The sequence below is a fragment of the Kockovaella imperatae genome, assembly GCF_002102565.1.
Source record: "Kockovaella imperatae strain NRRL Y-17943 chromosome Unknown BD324scaffold_17, whole genome shotgun sequence".
Classification (NCBI taxonomy): Eukaryota; Fungi; Basidiomycota; class Tremellomycetes; order Tremellales; family Cuniculitremaceae; genus Kockovaella; species Kockovaella imperatae.
This window is the reverse complement of record NW_019028957.1, coordinates 264422-281810: the sequence shown is the minus strand read 5'-3', so window position 1 is coordinate 281810 and position 17389 is coordinate 264422. Positions and strand designations below refer to the sequence as shown.

The 17389-nt window shown below is 53.1% G+C and overlaps 6 protein-coding genes across 6 annotated transcripts; 3 read left to right on the top strand and 3 right to left on the bottom strand.

Annotated features, from left to right (window-relative positions):
• The first annotated feature begins 1 nt into the window (after position 1).
• On the top strand, positions 2 to 1047 carry BD324DRAFT_205619 (hypothetical protein). Its single transcript, XM_022012175.1, has 3 exons — positions 2 to 573; positions 634 to 934; positions 997 to 1047. The coding sequence occupies exons 1-2, from the start codon at positions 364 to 366 to the stop codon at positions 889 to 891; spliced, it is 468 nt and encodes a 155-aa protein (XP_021868146.1). The 5' UTR covers positions 2 to 363; the 3' UTR covers positions 892 to 934; positions 997 to 1047.
• Positions 1048 to 1130: 83 nt separating this feature from the next.
• BD324DRAFT_205702 (hypothetical protein) lies at positions 1131 to 1919 on the top strand. Its single transcript, XM_022012176.1, has 2 exons — positions 1131 to 1517; positions 1572 to 1919. The coding sequence occupies exons 1-2, from the start codon at positions 1308 to 1310 to the stop codon at positions 1851 to 1853; spliced, it is 492 nt and encodes a 163-aa protein (XP_021868145.1). The 5' UTR covers positions 1131 to 1307; the 3' UTR covers positions 1854 to 1919.
• On the bottom strand, positions 1919 to 3497 carry BD324DRAFT_205595 (hypothetical protein). The gene is made up of 2 exons (XM_022012173.1): positions 3312 to 3497; positions 1919 to 3267 (listed from the first exon to the last, which is right to left on the bottom strand). Exons 1-2 carry the CDS (start codon positions 3400 to 3402, stop codon positions 1985 to 1987), a joined length of 1374 nt encoding a protein of 457 aa, XP_021868144.1. The 5' UTR covers positions 3403 to 3497; the 3' UTR covers positions 1919 to 1984.
• Positions 3498 to 5929: 2432 nt separating this feature from the next.
• BD324DRAFT_638839 (MCM2/3/5 family-domain-containing protein) lies at positions 5930 to 9008 on the top strand. The gene is made up of 16 exons (XM_022017164.1): positions 5930 to 6005; positions 6050 to 6313; positions 6352 to 6501; positions 6552 to 6727; positions 6784 to 6945; positions 6993 to 7071; positions 7121 to 7319; positions 7374 to 7519; positions 7563 to 7646; positions 7696 to 7840; positions 7891 to 7954; positions 8003 to 8045; positions 8096 to 8164; positions 8217 to 8326; positions 8370 to 8498; positions 8568 to 9008. The coding sequence occupies exons 1-16, from the start codon at positions 6003 to 6005 to the stop codon at positions 8935 to 8937; spliced, it is 2193 nt and encodes a 730-aa protein (XP_021868143.1). The 5' UTR covers positions 5930 to 6002; the 3' UTR covers positions 8938 to 9008.
• BD324DRAFT_638837 (putative ATP-dependent RNA helicase A) lies at positions 9009 to 14359 on the bottom strand. The gene is made up of 19 exons (XM_022017163.1): positions 13998 to 14359; positions 13720 to 13893; positions 13313 to 13675; positions 12033 to 13268; positions 11974 to 11990; positions 11551 to 11926; positions 11483 to 11510; positions 11419 to 11433; positions 11300 to 11360; positions 10673 to 11249; positions 10488 to 10630; positions 10323 to 10440; positions 10201 to 10276; positions 10077 to 10152; positions 9907 to 10030; positions 9611 to 9856; positions 9402 to 9557; positions 9220 to 9356; positions 9009 to 9160 (listed from the first exon to the last, which is right to left on the bottom strand). The coding sequence occupies exons 1-19, from the start codon at positions 14235 to 14237 to the stop codon at positions 9037 to 9039; spliced, it is 4287 nt and encodes a 1428-aa protein (XP_021868142.1). The 5' UTR covers positions 14238 to 14359; the 3' UTR covers positions 9009 to 9036.
• BD324DRAFT_638833 (hypothetical protein) lies at positions 14360 to 17192 on the bottom strand. The gene is made up of 3 exons (XM_022017162.1): positions 17052 to 17192; positions 15248 to 17005; positions 14360 to 15205 (listed from the first exon to the last, which is right to left on the bottom strand). The coding sequence occupies exons 2-3, from the start codon at positions 16789 to 16791 to the stop codon at positions 14545 to 14547; spliced, it is 2205 nt and encodes a 734-aa protein (XP_021868141.1). The 5' UTR covers positions 16792 to 17005; positions 17052 to 17192; the 3' UTR covers positions 14360 to 14544.
• Between the last annotated feature and the right edge of the window lie 197 nt (positions 17193 to 17389).

Below are 17389 nucleotides of genomic sequence, written 5' to 3'. Positions count from 1 at the left end.
ATACCCATTCTGAACATCATCACCGTCCTCGAGCTGAACGTTGAGCAGATGCTAGCTTGAGATTACACATGCACATAGTACTACGAAAGTTGCGCCTCCACTGACGGGCCAATCGACTATCGCCCTCGGCGACGACGCAACGGACTACGAATCAACCCCGAGAGGCCAAGCCTGTCGCCCGCTTCCCGAGTGGTGGGGTGAGACGCTTGTCGCTCGGTCAACCGGTACCGTCCCATCCTTTCAAAAGGGTACAAAAGGGTGACTCGTGATGTCAACTTACATCCTCATCCCTCAACCATCCCGTTCACGGCTACACCTCACCTCGTTGAGACCAGCGTCTCCATCTCGATAAAACCCTCCGCCATGTCTGACAGCTCCGTCCAGTCCCAGCTCTGCTCGGACCTCTTACCCCGGGAAGCTATCATCGATGCCCTGTATCGAGCTGAGACGGCATTCGACTCGAATGACAAGGCTCTGTTCGAGACCAGCGTGACGGACGACATGGTCTTCACCATGAATGGAGGGACTGTCAGCTTTGGCAAGGATGCCCTCTGGGGATTCATCTCGTCCAAGGTGGGGGGGTCCGAAGCTGCTTGTCTTAGGTCGCGAACCTGTCTGATGCTTCGCCCTCAGGATACGACACACTTTGCGAGCAACATCCGCGTCATGTACGCTTCCGGAAGCGATACTGCCAAGATGACATTCACGGGTCTCGCTCAGCATTACGGGGGAGGGACCGGGAACGACCTCAAGGCACCGTACTTCCTTGCTGGAGGACTCAACAAGGTTGATCTGGTCAAAGGCTCCGTGGAAGGAGTAGAAGTTTGGAAGATCAAGCATTGGGCGATGGACAGGATCTGGGCGCAGGGCGACCAAGGAGTTCTCCACTGATAGGCCAGCCTCGAACCGATGCCACACCTCGGTCATGGGATTAGTGAGCACGTTTGGTGATGATCAATGCAGTTGATGTATACTTGCGTCCTCTCATGTAAGCAGGATGCAAGCCTTTCATGCCGTTCTCATCTAGGCCTCCATCCCGCATGCTCAATACTGACCTTCGCCGCCATCGGCTCTGGTCTTGTGCCGATGAGATGCCGATGAGACGCCCTGATTGCTTCGGAGACCGAACCTTTATAATGAATGGAACCTAGATCTAAGGTCCGAAGTGGGTCAAGGTGGCGTCGAGCATGATGCAATATTGACAAAGATCTGCACGCGTATATATATAGCCTATAGGGTGGGGACCCTGACGAACATTGCTCATTAGGTACGACGTGAAACTGCACGCACACCAATCGTTCCCAGTCATGACCTCCTCAACTTCCTCCAACCTCCTCATTCCCAATCTGAGCCCCAGAGAAGCAATCACAGATGCCATCTATCGCGCCGTCACGGCCATAGATTCCAACGATGCAGAATTATGGGCAACAGCTGCGTCTAAGGACATCACATTCGAATTCAAACCCGGCGACAGGGCTCTAGACTATGATGCGCTATGGGCTTTCGTGACGAACAAAGTGGGTCCGGGGGTCGCTGTCTATGATCATGAGCTGCCAGACCTGTAGCCATAGTTTCATGCTCATTTCCTTGTACAGGACACGACGCACATCACTAGCAACATTCGCATCTTTTATACCCCTGGCCAGACAACCGCGAGGGCAACTTTCCACAGCATGAATCAACATTACAATCTCGGTACTGGAGGAGACCTCGGCGCTCCACACTTCCTCGTCGCGGGTCTGTCTGCGGTCGACTTGGTCCAGGATACGGTGGACGGAGTAGAGGTCTGGAAGTTCAGGAAGTGGGTATTGAACAGGAGTTGGGTCCAAGGCGACTTTAGTGTGCTCCAATGATCCCCCACTGTGGATCTTCACACCTTACATATGATACAGATGAATTCAGATCTCGAAGCCAGAAAGATACCGAGTGATTGTCCACAATAGAGATCCAGAGATACTGACACGAGCCACCAAAGATGCACATCTCACATCCCCTGATCACCCTGAAGAACCCCGTCAAACAGACCTTCTTGCGCGAATCTGATATCGGCGCTGGGAAGCTCTTCGACGCCCTCCATCCGATCATCTTGCGATCTCCTGATCTCAGTACTTCTCCCGGTGGCGCTGTGCCTGCCGCGTGACATGCCGGTTCCACGACCGAAGCTGACCATGTCCCTCAGGGACACTTCAGGCGAAGGTCGAGATCGAGGCGAGTACGGACTACCAGACGCTCGCCTGGTATCATTTCTCCCCATCCTGATCGGCATAGCGCGAGGCGTGGCCGTATGCGATTTGTTAGCCTCGACAGCCGGAGGGAAAGTATACGTCTCGGCTATCTGACTTTGGGGCGAAAAGGCGTCTGCGGTTGTCGAATCGGGCGAAAGAAGAGTTGGCGCGAATTGATACGGTACCATATTGGGATTGACCTCTCTGAATCCCAACGATGGGACAGGCTCACCCGTGTGAATATCGTTGTATCCTCTCCTGACCCATGTGGCTGCATCTTGGGGATCGTATGTCGGTACATCGCCTCCGAGCCGTAGCGCCACATCGTCAAAGTCGACGTAACCGAAATTGGCCCCTAGAGTGGGTTGAGAGCTGGGCGACATGATTGTAGCCGAGGGAGGTTCACCCTGGACTGATCGGGTTCGTAGATGACCCTGAGTAACTTTGGCGATGTCCGGGAAGGTCGTGGCGTAAGGCGGTGCCGTCTGAGGGTACGAATTGATACCCGATTGCGGTGCGGTTCTGACGTTGCTAGACATGAACACAGTGGAAGTACTGGCATCCGGAGGGATTGGGACGCCACCCTCAACAAGGGTGCTAGGCATAGAAGGGTCTGCCGGATGACTTGTAAAGTACACCGGTCGACTTGGAAGAGACCCGCCAAGACAATCGCTACTGCCTCCGGAGGACGAAGTCATGTAGAATGCAGGACGAGCAGGCGGAGCGTATACCGACTGAAGTCCTGTCGGCGGGGGATAGCTCTGAACGAGGGACGGGTTGAAAGGGAATGAAGCGGGTTCATCTTCGCCCAGACTGCCAAGCTGATGAGGTTGATACATCTCCGGAGGAGACTGGTAGGTATTTCCCGGATCGGATGGCGATGGTGATAAGCCGTGCATCGGGGCATCATCCCGATATGGGTCATTTTGGTCTTGCACAGATGACGACTGTCGCTTGCCAGCTTGAGGCGGACGCGGTGGCACTCTGCGCTTGAAACCTAGAACTTGCTCAGCGGTAGATGACCGTTTGAGGAATGGATGAGCTGCAGGACGTCAACCGGAAGCACGACTGCGCATGTCCACTTACCCCATGTACTCGCATCCGGATCATTGATGTCCTTGTCTACATGTCGCAAGCTCACTTTCCGCATGAAGCCGTAGATCTGGAGGTCCATCATTAACAAACGTCCCAATCCGGACCCACATTTAGCTGCCTCGAGAAGCTTGCAAAGCGAGACTGGCGGTAGACCAGTGGAAGGATCTTTGCTGCGAGAACCTCAGGGTTCTCAATGATAATCGTGTCTCCTTGTTCGTCCCATCTGATGATGGAGTGATATTCTGGAGTGTTCCTGAGCTGACGTGAGCGGAAAGATGAGAGCGGGGCGGCGCGTGCACACCCACAGGATCCTGCAATCTAGTCAGCGGCATCGCCTCAGATCATGTATCGCTTACTGATATAGCTTGGTCAGGAAAGTCGGCTGCTTCCCATCAACCTTTTTGGGAGCTTTTCTTCTAGTCTCTCCACTGCTCCTCCTCCCTTCATCCTCAGATAACTCATGATGGGGTGGCCGTCCATGAGCCTGACGTTCAGCTTCGAGTGAACGTGGTAGCGAGGTACCACTTTGATAAGGGAATGGGAAGGCGCTCGGATCACCTCCAGCCCTACCCAACTCCGGAGGATAGTACGGTGGCGAAGTGGGGGACGTGTACCCTGACACACTACCCTGGAACGCTGTAGGCCCTTGCGAAGCCTGTGTAAGAGTCCAGTAATTCTGAGGATAGAGCTGCGTGACATGTGTTGATGGTGCTACCCTTCTCCCGACGGGACCTTGCTGATGAACAAAGGCCATCGTGAGATGGGGTTGACTCGTCGGGGGCGGCGTCGTCGTCGGGGTCGGAGTCGGAGTCGCCGTCAAGAGGAGCTGTAACAAGTGTTGATACAGGGGCGATAGTTCTGGCGGTTCCATTTTGACGTCAGTATAACACCTTCATCAGAATGGGAGCATCGAAGCTTGGTGGGTGTCCCATACAGGCCGGACGACATGTCATGAGGGAGGCTACGGAGTGTATGTTCGAAGAAGACGATGCGAATGTCTAGACGAATAAAAGGAGAGTCCACTCACCAAGATCCGGACAAGTGACAAGAGGGGCAAGTTGACAGTCGAGGAGACCAAGCGTATCAGATTTGACTTTGTGACACGCGATTGAACGATGGACGGAGAGGCTCTGTCGAAGCGTGTCAGAAGTCTTCTTAAGCAGATCAGAGATGTCGAAGCGCGCAAGGTGTCGAGAACAATGACTGTGACCCTCCTCTCATGCTCCTCTTTACTCCTTGTTTTTTGATGCGTGAATGGTGAGAACACCACTTGCAAGCTTGGTATGACGCTGCCCCCCGTAGATCCTCCTCCAAGTAGGGAAGGGAGCGTACGAGGGGTTCGAGAGAGAAAGGAAGGAGTGATGGAGGAAGAAAGGAAGGGACTGAAAGATGGTGAGAAAGACTGGGCTGGAAGTCACAGTTGGGAGGGATGTCTGGTCATGGATCGACAAAACACTCACAGATCTCTGTGATCGTTTCGGGATGCTGAAACGAGAGGTCGGCCAGCAGTTGTGGGTGGCGGGTGTAGATCGTCGGAAAATGTGAAGAGAGCTCGCAAAGAGATGGTCGCGCCGGCAGTGAAGTGCAGAAGTGAAGATTGAGAGCGCTAGATGATAACGGAGCGGTGTAAGACCATTTCCTCTCTTCACCAACGCTATAACACCGCGTCCTTTCTCCTGAAGCGAGGCAGGATGAACTGTTGATGTTGAGCCCTGTCGATCACATTGTCAAGTGCCATCTGAGATCGTAAGCAGTGATGATCTGTTGATCGTTGATGATGATCTAGGTCATGGGATAACTGTCACAGATATAGGTAGGGGGACAAGGAAGGCGATGTGTTTGCCAGAGTGACGCAGCAGATGAGTGATAAGTCTATTAGTGGGGCTTTGTTGAAAGCGTGTTCGGGGTCAAATTCGGATCGTTTGAATGAATGATAGTGTCAAAGGATGTGATGGTGAGTGGAGGTAGAGGAGTAGCGGAGAGGAAGAGAGGGGTGTGCCATGCCTTTGAGCTGGCTGAATCTACCGAGTGGGCTAGTGAGGACAAGTGAAGCACATAAGGTTGTACTCATCGATATACGCTCAATCCATCATGGCTGCACTGTCCCGGACGCCATTACCATACCATACCTTTGATATGCGCTATTCACGCTCACTTTCACCTATCCATTAGCACACTGCGCTCCCTTTCGCGTGCCTGGAGATAGGTTAGTGGATCTGTGTGCCTCGAGGTGGAGCATCGAGTGCAAGAGCAGTGAGAGACTGAGTTGAACGGAGAATGAGAAGCATGGAGCATATCGGATATCAGAAAGGTAGAGACCAGTTGCAAGGAGGAGAGAGATGATGAATATCCTTTGGCATTTCTGGAGCGAGCACTTGATTTGCCTGGCTCGAAAGCTAAACATTGTTCAGTAGAGGCAGTTGACAGGCTGGCGGATACATGTGGAGCAAGACGATTGACGATAAGACCGCGTACCGCTAGGAGCAGTAGTAGTGATCTGATGAGGTGTCGAGTCCCGTGGTCATTCTCCTCCACGTGGTCCACGTGGCCTTCAACGCGTGGTGCGAATCCGACGCGTCTTCCTGAACATTACCATTTCCTCATTTCTCTCTCTCTCTCTCATCTCTATCCTCTCACTCATTCACACCATCTTCCGTGGCATAGGCTGGTAGTATAGTCAACATGGTGAGTCCAGCGAATCTCATTCCTTCTTCCCTGACACTCTTCAGTCCGGCTTCGATCCATCTCGCGTCTACAGCATCTCGGTGCTACCTGGGGAATCCCATCCCGAGTCCCCGAGTGCCATTGAAGATCAATTCTACCAATTCTTATCCGGATACAGGGTCGGAGGCGAATTTATCTATCGAGACAGGCTCAGATCGAGTCTGTTGATGCACCATCACTCTCTCGAAGTGGATCTAGGAGATCTGGGAGCATGGAACGAAGAATTAGGTCAGAAAGTCCAAGGACAGCCTGGCGAAGTCATCCCATTGGTAAGCCAACTCCGGCAGAGGTCCAAGCTCAGGCGTAGCTTGAATCTGCCCTGACGCGGCTCGCTCGTGCTCTGCTCCATCCGACGGCGAATGAAGCTGAGTTAAGCAGGACGGCTGCAGAGTCTGTCCCAGCGATGCAGGTCGTCTTGAAGAGTGGGATGAACTTGTTGCAATTCAGGGATCTCACCGTGAGCATCGAAATGACTCGCTTTGGGACCACTTCGCTTATCCCTCCCAGGCCAATACACTCACCACCCTCGTCCGACTCCCTGGTATCGTCATCAACGCCTCTCAAATCTCGTCCAGGGCTACCGAATTGCACTTGCAATGTAAAGGGTGCAGAAGTGTCCAAATCGTCAAGGTTCCAAGTACACTTGGTGGTGAAAAGGCGGCGTTGCCACGGAGATGCATGGTGTGAGTGGTGCTGTCACACCGTGTGTCAGTCCCCTTTTGCTCATGCTGCGACGCAGGCCCGCGCCTGAAGGACAGAAGAAGGACTGTCCCCTTGACCCTTTCATCATCCTCCATGATCGATCTACATTCTGTGATCAACAGACGATCAAATTGCAAGAAGCGCCAGATATGGTTCCTGTGGGAGAGCTCCCAAGGCACATGACAGTACATGCCGAAAGGTGAGCTACAGAGGTCGGGTTTCTGTTGGGAAGCTGACGCAGCCTAGATATTTGACAGGTAAAGTGGTACCTGGCTCTCGCATAATCGCTACCGGTATCTACTCGACTTTTGCGCCGTCCAAAGGAGTGAGTCTGCTGCGTCTTAAGGCTTTCGACATCGCTGACACGACTGCAGAAAAGCACAGCTGGAGCGCCCGCCCTCAGGCAACCGTACCTACGCCTGCAGGGCATCGAACTTGATAGCTCATTATCATCACCGGGGTCCAAGGCTTTTACACCAGAAGAAGAGGAAGAATTTCAGCAGCTTGGAAGGAGTGATAATCTTTACGAGAGGTTTGCGAGCAGTGTCGCGCCGTCCATCTATGGCAATCTTGGTGCGCGAGAATTCTGACAGGGAAGTCAGGGTGCGACACTGACTGAACTCTAAGATATCAAGAAAGCCGTCGTCAGTCTTCTTTTCGGAGGGAGCAAGAAGATTCTACCGGACGGTGCGAGATTGCGTGGTGACATCAACGTGTTGCTCCTCGGAGATCCCGGAACTGCCAAGTCACAGTTGCTCAAATTTGTGGAGAAGGTGAGTCGGAGGCGAGCCCATCTTCGTGCGCTGATACCCTCAGGTCGCGCCGATATCCGTGTACACATCTGGAAAAGGTTCATCAGCAGCCGGTCTGACGGCCTCAGTGCAGCGGGACCCTGCCTCGGTGAGCTCGTCCCCATCTACAGATCCGAACATCAAGCTCATTCTGATAGCGCGAATTTTACCTCGAAGGAGGTGCCATGGTCCTTGCTGATGGAGGTGTCGTCTGCATTGACGAGTTTGATAAAATGAGGGACGAAGATCGAGTAGCCATCCACGAAGCCATGGAACAACAGACCATCTCTATTGCCAAAGCGGGTGCGTCAGATCCCTCCGCTGCAACGCAATCGTGTTCTGATCTGTCCCAGGTATCACGACCATGCTCAATAGTAGAACATCAGTTCTTGCAGCTGCCAACCCTGTCTTTGGACGGTGAGCTAAGTAGTTGCATTGGCGATGTCACCAGCTCACTCTGTTCAGGTACGATGACATGAAGTCACCAGGCGAGAATATCGACTTCCAGGTGAGATCAGCTGGTCCTCGTCTTTGATGAAATAGCTGACCAGCCTCCAGACCACCATTCTGAGTCGATTCGACTTGATCTGGCTTCTCAAAGACGAGCATAATGAGGCGAGGGATAGGGTGAGATTTCGGTCCTTTCCGACTCAGACTTCGCTGATGCCTCTTTTTTTAGACGATCGCCAAGCACGTCATGAACATTCACATGAACAAGGAGATTGACCAAGAGGTCGAAGGGGAGATTGACATTGAGCGGATGAAGCGATACATCACTTATGCCAAGTCGTAAGCTGGTTCTTCTTTGAGCATGACAGCTGACGCGGCCCAGACGCTGTGCGCCGAGGTTGACGCCTGAAGCTGCGGAGATGCTCAGCAGTCATTTCGTCTCGCTCCGAAAACAGGTGGCTCAAATTGAACGGGACAATGATGAAAGGTCTTCCATCCCCATTACCGTCCGGTAAGTTTGCATGATGCTCGCACTCGTGATCACAATCACACGTCTGGACCCCATTTGACTCCTCTGTAGTCAACTCGAAGCCATCATCCGAGTCTCTGAATCCATTGCCAAAGTCTCGCTCTCACCAACCGTCTTACCGCATCACGTTGAAGAAGCCATTCGCCTGTTCAAGCAGTCTACGATGCACGCTGTAGCTGCGGGATCAGTAGACGGCATGTCCAACTCTGAGCTCAGGGGTCAGATGGAATCCATTGAAAAGGAGTTGAAGAGGCGTCTGCCGATCGGATGGAGTACTTCCTATGCGAGTCTCACACGGGAGTTTGTCACTCAGCAAGGGTACTCTCAGCATGCGTTGGAGAAATGTCTGTACGTTTTGGAGAAGAGGGAAGTGGTGAGATTCTCCGGACAACGAAAGGTCGTACATCGTTCTGGAGTATAACCAGGGTAAATTCGCATGTAAGGGTACTCGGGGACTAGATGTAATGCGTGATGTATCAAGATATGCAGATAGGTACAGATTGTGTTCCCTCACACACCCTTACTGACTCAACCCGTCTCTCGCCAGCAAAGCCATCATCGCCTTCACCACCTCGTCGTTCCCTATGACTTGGCTCTCATGCGGATTGTCAATCTGCTCTGCCAATTGCGCATCGAGCAGGCGTCTAATAGGATCAGCAATTTTCCTCTCCCCCCCCCTTTGTATGCTGTGGTCACAACTCACCTCAGCTGGGAACACAACACGCCAATTCTCGTAGCTGCCTTCATCTTGACTTGACCATCTTTGCCCAACATGATTCCGCCGACCCAATGATTGATGGTGATCTGACCACCAAACAAGAGGAGACCATATAGTGGAACCTGAGAGCGCGAAAGGGTTTCAGTAATGATGCCGTATTTGCTCACCTCTGTCGCGTCTCGTAGGAAAACCTTGGACGTCTCGGCCTTGGCGAAATAGGCCAAGTAACCCGATTTGAAGCCACTCTCAGAGAACAAGATGGAAGTCGGGTGAATGAACACTCGTCCGGATGAGTCAAACATTTTGACTTCTTTCGCTTCATGCTGCAGAAAGAGTGCGTGAGCATGATATCTCCTCCATAAGCGATGTGACTTGCATCCTTTTGTATAGTCCCCTGTTGAATCTTCTCGAACAAAGCTTTGGGCATCGCTATTCGCGCTATACGAGGATATAGGCCGCCAACAATGATGCCTTTGACAAGATTGTCATTGTGCTTGTTGATCGACAATCCTTCAATGAGCTTGTCCGATCGGTGGGTTACGAAACCAAGCTGTGACAAGGCATCCATGAAGTCTTGTCGGAGAGATGTGATATCTCGGATGGTGCTTTGACTGATAAAGTTCTGCGGCTCAGTGTCAGCGTCCGAGGGTCAAACACAGTGCACCACTTCACCTTGTCGCAGAATGCTCTCACGGCGGAATGATCTCCTCCTTTTGTCCTCACGGCCATACAAGCGTCGTACGCCTCCACGTCAGTCAAGAGATCAGAACGGGCTCTAGCAAAAGATTCTCGGGCTCTGAAGGGACTTATGAGCCCTGACTTGCTGGGAGCTCTGCACTCACTTTTTCGCCTCGTCCCGCTTCTCCATTGGCGATGTGAACAGAGGTTTGGACGACAACAGCGCGGCGATGGTCAAGACTTGGAAGTTGTCAGCTTGCACGAAAGGCATTCGGGAGGGGAGCTCACTTGGATCGAGACACTTGAAGATGGTCCCAAGTACGAGCATCTTTGCCAGTCTCAGATCCACAGGGATCATGCTCATCTGGTATACGGTCAGATCCTATCTGCAGAAAAATCTCAAAACTCACGTGTCGTCCCAAGGCAGTCAACTTGCTAGTCTGGTCTTCGCCTTCTACAGCTCCGAGGTCTAGCAAGATCCTCCACGCAGCATCCATCGCGTCGAGTTTCGGCGGGTCGATCGCCTTGCTGTGGAGTGTGTGAGTCCGCTGACGACCTGGGGGATTTTTACACACCTGAGGAATGCCTTGACATCCGTCTCCTCATTCATCGCTTTGACCTGTAGGAATAGAGCTTCGAGCGGTGTCCGGAGAATCTCAGGGATTGGGAATCGAGGCATCGAATTGTTCTCCGTCCGGCGAGTGTAGAGCTTGTAGCACTGTGATAATGGTCAGCCCACTGCGGCCACAATGTCACTCACATGACCTGGCTGAGTACGTCCAGCACGACCTCGCCTTTGTCTCCCTGACGCTCGACTCGTCCACACTTCCACAAGTCGCTGCATGCTCGTTTCGGCATCGTATTGCGTCTCTTTAACTTTTCCACCATCGACAACATAGACGACATCCGGGATCGTAACGGATGTCTCGGCCACATTGGTAGCCACGACAATTTTGCGTCGCGGCGCGGTCGACAAGAACACGTATCGCTGTTCAGCGCTCGACAAGTTTGCGTGAAGCGGCAAGATCTCGACTGAACCCAGGGACGCGTTCTGCAACTCGGTCGTACATTGTCGAATTTCCATGACTCCAGGCATGAAGATGAGAATGGCACCTTCAGAAGACGTCGTGACGATATGCTTGACGACCGCAGCGACAAGAGTATAATCGATCCGGTCCGAAGCAGCGAGGATCTCGAGCGATTGCTGAGCTTTAGGATCAAGATTGAGTTTCGCAAATGCTTCTCGGATTGAAGTCTTCTGCTCCTCCGTCTGCCTTGGACCAAATCTCTGTGGTTGAGCGGTGAAGCTCAGCTGAGTGATAGTATCTTCGAGATAGCTGAGGGACAATAAGCTTCTGCGTCACGAAAATGGCCCTCGGCAGCTCACTGATCCGTGACGGGATGTGTAAAGCCCGGAATAGTCAAGCTAGGACAGCCGCCAAAGTATTCTGCAGAGGTATCAAACGCAGGTCATGAGGAGAAGGAGAGAGATTTGGATCGACTCACGGATGAATATTTGCTCTACGAGGCGTCAGCTGCTTTAAAGGTGTTTTGGAACGTCTCGGCTCACCGTTGATCGTCGCGGACATCAAGATCACCTATGTCCGTCAGACTAAGCGCGCGGCTGCCCTTACCCACCTTGATCGTCTTATTTCTCTGCAGCAAGTCCCTCAATAGGCAAATGAACAGATCAGTATCCACACCACGCTCGTGAGCTTCGTCCACAACGACATGGCTGACGCCTTCAAGATCCGGATCTCCAGACCCAAGTCGACGAAGGATGACTCCAGTCGTGCAGAACAGGAGCCTCGTTTCTGTGCTGGCTTTTCTTTCACCACGGATGGCATAGCCTACAGAGGATGGCTGTTGATCCACATCTTCGAGCCGCTCTTGTGCGACTCGCGATGCCACGCCCATGGCGGCGACTCGTCGTGGCTGCGTGACGATGATATTTGTACTGCCCCCGCGATTGGCCTCGATCTCGTGATCGAGGATGAATTGAGGGAGCTGTGTACTGCCAGAAAGTCAGCTTCGACCTTTCAATTGGACCATGTTGAACACCTTTTACCACAACCGGTCTGCACATTCGTTCAGCATTCGCCTTGTGTCGCCACGCTCACCTCTCCCACGACGACCAACACGCGATTGGTCTCCAACAACTCTACAATCCTCTCCCTCTCTTTCCACGCGGGTAGCTTCCGCCTATCCGCCATCATCTCAGCATACTTTGGGTCTCTCTTCATCGTCTCTTGCCGATCTCGGGCTTTCCGATGATCATGCTCTGTGATCTGTCTCTTCTTCACGGTTCCCTTGGTCTTTGTGGCGACTTGCTTCCTCGGTGCAGCTTCCTCGACCACTTCCTCAGCCTGTGGAACGAGATGCTGCGCGACTTTTCCGATATCTGGAGGTGACTCAATCATATCAGGAAGGGCCTGTTCAAGGTACTCGATCATGCTGAAAACTGCTCCGCCTTGACCGGATTCCAAGATTGATCTCAGATCGCCTCGTTCTGGATTTCTGAGTTCTTCGTAGAGTGATGCAAGGAGCGCGAGGCGCATATACGATGGAATGGTGGACGAAGCGATGAACATGGCCGGAGGATGTGTCGCATGAGCTGCAGAAGGGTAAGGCGAGGCAGCGTCGTTGATGATGTGCAGGAAGATTTCGTCGTTTGAAGTTGTAGAGGCGATCTGGACCGTGTACTCTGTAGCGGACACTTGCCGGTAGCGTTCGCCTAGAAGCGCTTCAAGGGCCAGGTTCTCCTCTTCCCGGGCCGTATCGCGCTCCGATGGGTCTGATTCGTCGTACACATGTACATCGTCAACTCCCCATCCGTCATCTGCATGTTGCCAGCCACATAATCGACGGCACAGGATGGCTAAAGCTTGACTTTCCGCAACGTCTTCCTGCAAAATGGCTTCGACGACCTTGCGCGGAAACCCGGCTTGCTTGACGAGCTTGTTCACGATCCACCCTTTGACTGCTCCGCCCTTTGTGGCACCGGTGACAAAGTCGCTCGAGCTTGCGGTGGTTCGATATCTGACTGGAAGGTCGTCTTCAGGCAAATGTAACAAGAGCCATTCGATCGTGGCTTCCAGTGGACTGAGCATGGACAGGGACAGGACAAAGGGATCTGACGTGCTACCTCCAGAAGACGAGTCGAGTCGAGCCATGGCTGATTGCAGGGCAGTAAGTGCAGAGGAGACATGAGCAGGTCGGAATTTCAGATCGATCAGCTGAGTTTGAAGCAAGGCTAGGTCGACCGAAGGCGTTGAGACTCCAGACTTTGAAGAGGCAAGGGTTGCACCAGTGTCTCGAGCTGCATCCAACACAGCGGTAGGGAAGCGTCGCATCATCTGAACGAGATATCAGACGATGTTCAAACGACATCTCGACTCACCTTTTTCACGACACCCTCGACCTGTTCCCGGAGACCCGGAGCCATCCTGACTTCTGGTACGCCCTCCCACATCTTGCCTCCGGGCCCCGTGGGAGTTCCACGTCCACTACCACCAGGCGTACCCTTACCACTCCCTCCGGCACCGCCTTCACCATCGTCTCTACCATTCTCCGCGGCTCTAGCCGCTTCCTTTCCTTTTCGTTTGGCCTGACGTTCTTCCACCTCGTGTTTCGCAGCAAAGGGGTCAGGACTCCATTCCCAGCTTCGGTGGTCTGGCGCAGAAGCCTTTTCAGCTGTCAAAGTGGACCAGTAGGGTCTGATGGAGGGAGGGAGAGTCATCGCCATGGGCAGGTGTGAACAGAACTGATTTGAAGCCGTCAATAAGCTATTTGACACCCCAGTCTCACCCTGAACATAGCATAGGTCGCTACGTAGTGCTTTGCCTCGACCGCCGTAGCGATCTCCAATGGTGGGTGAGGTGTCAGTCTAACCGTGTCGAGGTCGTAAATGTTTTTGCTGATCCGCTTGCGCAATGTCACATAGCCAGTCCAGGTGGTAGGCGAAGAGCCGGGATTAGGTCGCTACACACGAGGTATAGAGTGTCAGCGGACGTGAATCATTATGGATAGATATGGCAGCCATAGGACCGCGCGCTCGACGCATGACTCCACGCGAACCCACTCACCGTCTCTACGAGAGGTTTTTCCCAGCCGGCTTTCTGACATTTTTCATATAGCATGCTCAAGGGCGTCTTGTATCCCACAGGGAACAGAGGAGGGGGTCGTGGAGGACCATCTGTCGATCCATTCGCAGATCCGTTGGCACCACTACTACTCGACGGATCCTTGTCCTTATCTTTGGGCTTGGAAGAATTACCAGCATTTCCTGATCGGACAACATTCTGAGGTCGTCTACTTGGGGCCATGATGTCTGTGTTATCTTCTCATGATGAAGCGGGATGCCTTGTATGTCTGATATTGTTGAATGTCGATAATTCATGATTGGCCGACTCTCCGAAATATACACGTTTCGGATCCGAAACGTTTCACCGTTTTAGGATCCGAGATGATGACAGACGGACAGACAGCCTTGATGACCCATGTGCGCGACCATGGTGAGCAGCGAAAGCCACCATCCGGGCATTGTTGGACGAGCTTATCCGACAATAACATCTCAAGACAAGTATAAAGGCGAGCGAAAACGAAGTGATTTTCTTCTAAACCATTGCACCATCATGACCTATCCAACTTCGCAGTGACCTCTTCGAAGCCAGTCGTCTCGTTTTCCAATTTCCTCTTTTTCCCCTTCCCTTCCACGCCTATGCCTCTGAGCGAAGGATCTATACTGAGCTCCGCTAGCGTACTAGGCTCTCCTCCGACAGTAGCGCCAGCTCCGGCTGACTGGCCATTCCCTCCACCCACTCCTATCCCTGTCAACCCAGATCCCAAGAAATCGGACGAATTGGAGTGATCCGCCATGCCCTCGATGCCTTCAATTCCCACTCGAGCCATGTGATGGAGTGCTCCCTCATCGGATCCCATGTCGAGGTTGATCCCCGCTCCCATGACGGCGTCCATGGCTTCCATCACTGCTCCATCGCCTCCATCATACTCATGATGATGACCGAGTCCATCGATCCCATCCACAGCGAGCGAATGGCCTTCTTCCAGAACACCACTAAAATCTCCAGCGTCTAAATCAGACGGTCCTGCGATGCCATTTCCTCCCGCCGAATTTGGGTTGGTCATGCCAGCTTCAACAGCCTCCCGTGCTGCCTTGTCTCGCATCTCCTTGGTCCGCTTCCCAGGTCCTCGGCGCCTGACATGATCGTCATAAATGCACTCCTCGCCACGTTTCAAGCAGTTATCGCATTCAGGCCGTTTACCATCGCACCTAGGTCAGAGTCAGCACGTGGTCGGACCATCATCCACTCACTTTAATTTCCTCCGACGACAAAAGTGGCAAGCCAGAGGCAGCTTGACCCGCTTCCTGCTCGTCGGGGGACCGCCATTTTCACCATCCTGACCGTCACCTCCAGAGCCGCCACCCCCACCATTATTCTCTCCATTATCCCCATGGTCATCTCCTTGATCATTCCCAAATCCAGATGGCATGTCTCCATCCCCATTGGCACCAGAGCCAGAACCGGACCCATTCCGATTTTGTCCGACGCCGATATATCCAGCGCCGATGTCCCCATTGCTTGGTACATCAGATGCAGTATGCATGGGATAACCCATAGGTGCTGGATCTGCCGACGGATACATGTGTTCGTTGCCCTGCAAGGGGAAGAGAACGGGAGGAGTCATGGGAGCCCGGTCTAACGAGTCGATTGAGCTCGAAGTCTTGTGGGTCAGGGTAGGCGTCGGAGCCAGTGAAGCCATTGGAACAGGAGCGGGTGTCGGGTTCTGCGACAAATCTCCGGATTGATCATTCTGCCACGGCCTTGGAACGCCGTTCGCAGCCATAGACCAATTTGGATCCGCACCTGTTCCCCATTGCATATAGGGGGGCATCTCAGCAGAAGCCTGCTGGGAAAGGGGTCCGATCGGTCGACCTTTGTTCTCGCTCGCATTGACCATCTGCATGTATGGCGAGTGTTCAAACATTTGTGGCCATGTAGGGGGGGTTCCGATGGATTGGGGAGGATGAGGTGTGGTCTCGGCGATATGAACGGGTGATTGAGCATGGTAGGCCAGTGATTGCATCGCGTCACGAGCCAGATGCTGGGTCGGAGCCATGTGGTGGCTGCTCGCGGTAGGTTTCTGATTGATGCCTTGAGATGGATCTGTAGGCGCATTCAATGGCCAAGCAGACTGTTGAAGATTTCTAAGCCCCGAGTGAGAGGCATCTGGAGTCCGGGCCGAGGACCAGGTGCCCGAGTGCTGCGAGGTCGGATTCATAGGCGGATAAAACATCGATCCAGTCCCGTTGGTGCCAGATTGTGGTCCCTCGGCAGCCAGTTTTGCGTCCAACAATTGGCTAAAACGAAGGGAGGTGACTGCGGAGGAAGGCTTCGGTACACATTCCGTTGACCCTGGTCTCGCTTGAGGTCCATTCCTTTTATCTGTCCAGTCCGCTGCAGAGAAGATCAGGGAGCGCAGGAACACGCTGCTGGATGCGGACTCACATCTCCATTGAGAGCCAGAAGCGGTTGGGACTGTGTTTTGATGTGCCTGGGTAGATGATGGCCCAGACGTTACAGGATAGGTAGGGCCTTGAGCTGGACCAGCGTACTCGTGATGGCCTTCAGATGAAGTTGACAAGTGCCGCCTATGCGATGACATGGCTGTGGAAGTTCCTGACGATTCCCTTTGAGGCCAGCGACTACTTAATGACGCAGAGCTATCGAGTGGGACTGGGCCACTGAACCGCTTGTTCCAAAGACGTTCAAAGTAGGTTTGGGCGTTCTGCTCGAGGCCAATATGTGAGGAGCTTGATGATCCAGCAACTTGGGGTGCCGCTGCAGATTGGTCCATCACTTTGTGGCGGACCGAGGGATAGGACGGTACAGGGGGGAATAAGCCCTAAGAGCTGGCTGGTCAGCAGAGACAGAGGTTGAAGGGAAAGAGAAGCATCATCCAAAGGGGGTTAGTCGAGCAGTTCACATGAGCCTGGCACGACAGCCAGACCCATTCACAGCGCCATGCAGATGGACATTGCGAGGTACATGAGAGAGATCTTGACGCGTGTCTCACCAGGTAGAAGTATGAGAAAGCAAGGGGACCGACGAGCTCACTGCCAGTGATGCTCAGCCCTCCTTCCAGGTCCAATGGCAGTCGATAGATCCAAATCCAGTGTCCACAGATGCTGGTATGATCCCAAGGTTGTCGGTATAAGTATGATAGGCAGGCTAGTGATAGCGAAGTGAAGAGAGTTGAAATGAAGGGGAAGAATGGAAGCAAAAATAGACTATATGACCAGCGAGCTGGAACCGCCCGCGACAAATCAGATCACGTGATCTTATGTCTCAGTTGTTTGGTTTTCCACACTTCCACGAAAAATAATCCCGCCGAGTGTGGCAGCTGCTGCTATCCCTCTGCCCTGAGTTCGTCTCTGTCTATGTAATGTCAGAAC

Bases quoted from the DNA above. Each gene is read 5' to 3' on its own strand.
- BD324DRAFT_205619 (XM_022012175.1), top strand. From the start codon at position 364: ATGTCTGACAGCTCCGTCCAGTCCCAGCTCTGCTCGGACCTCTTACCC. The intron at 574-633 runs GTGGGGGGGTCC...CTTCGCCCTCAG, and splicing joins GGGGATTCATCTCGTCCAAG to GATACGACACACTTTGCGAG.
- BD324DRAFT_205702 (XM_022012176.1), top strand. From the start codon at position 1,308: ATGACCTCCTCAACTTCCTCCAACCTCCTCATTCCCAATCTGAGCCCC. The intron at 1,518-1,571 runs GTGGGTCCGGGG...CTGTAGCCATAG, and splicing joins GGGCTTTCGTGACGAACAAA to TTTCATGCTCATTTCCTTGT.
- BD324DRAFT_205595 (XM_022012173.1), bottom strand. From the start codon at position 3,402: ATGATGGACCTCCAGATCTACGGCTTCATGCGGAAAGTGAGCTTGCGA. The intron at 3,268-3,311 runs GTAAGTGGACAT...GACGTCCTGCAG, and splicing joins TCCGGATGCGAGTACATGGG to CTCATCCATTCCTCAAACGG.
- BD324DRAFT_638839 (XM_022017164.1), top strand. The intron at 6,314-6,351 runs GTAAGCCAACTC...GCTCAGGCGTAG, and splicing joins CTGGCGAAGTCATCCCATTG to CTTGAATCTGCCCTGACGCG. The intron at 7,647-7,695 runs GTGAGCTCGTCC...TCATTCTGATAG, and splicing joins TGCAGCGGGACCCTGCCTCG to CGCGAATTTTACCTCGAAGG.
- BD324DRAFT_638837 (XM_022017163.1), bottom strand. From the start codon at position 14,237: ATGGCCCCAAGTAGACGACCTCAGAATGTTGTCCGATCAGGAAATGCT. The intron at 13,269-13,312 runs GTGAGTCGAGAT...TATCTCGTTCAG, and splicing joins TCGAGGGTGTCGTGAAAAAG to ATGATGCGACGCTTCCCTAC. The intron at 9,161-9,219 runs GTGAGTTGTGAC...TGATCCTATTAG, and splicing joins GTGTTGTGTTCCCAGCTGAG to ACGCCTGCTCGATGCGCAAT.
- BD324DRAFT_638833 (XM_022017162.1), bottom strand. From the start codon at position 16,791: ATGGACCAATCTGCAGCGGCACCCCAAGTTGCTGGATCATCAAGCTCC. The intron at 15,206-15,247 runs GTGAGTGGATGA...ACTCTGACCTAG, and splicing joins TGTCGTCGGAGGAAATTAAA to GTGCGATGGTAAACGGCCTG.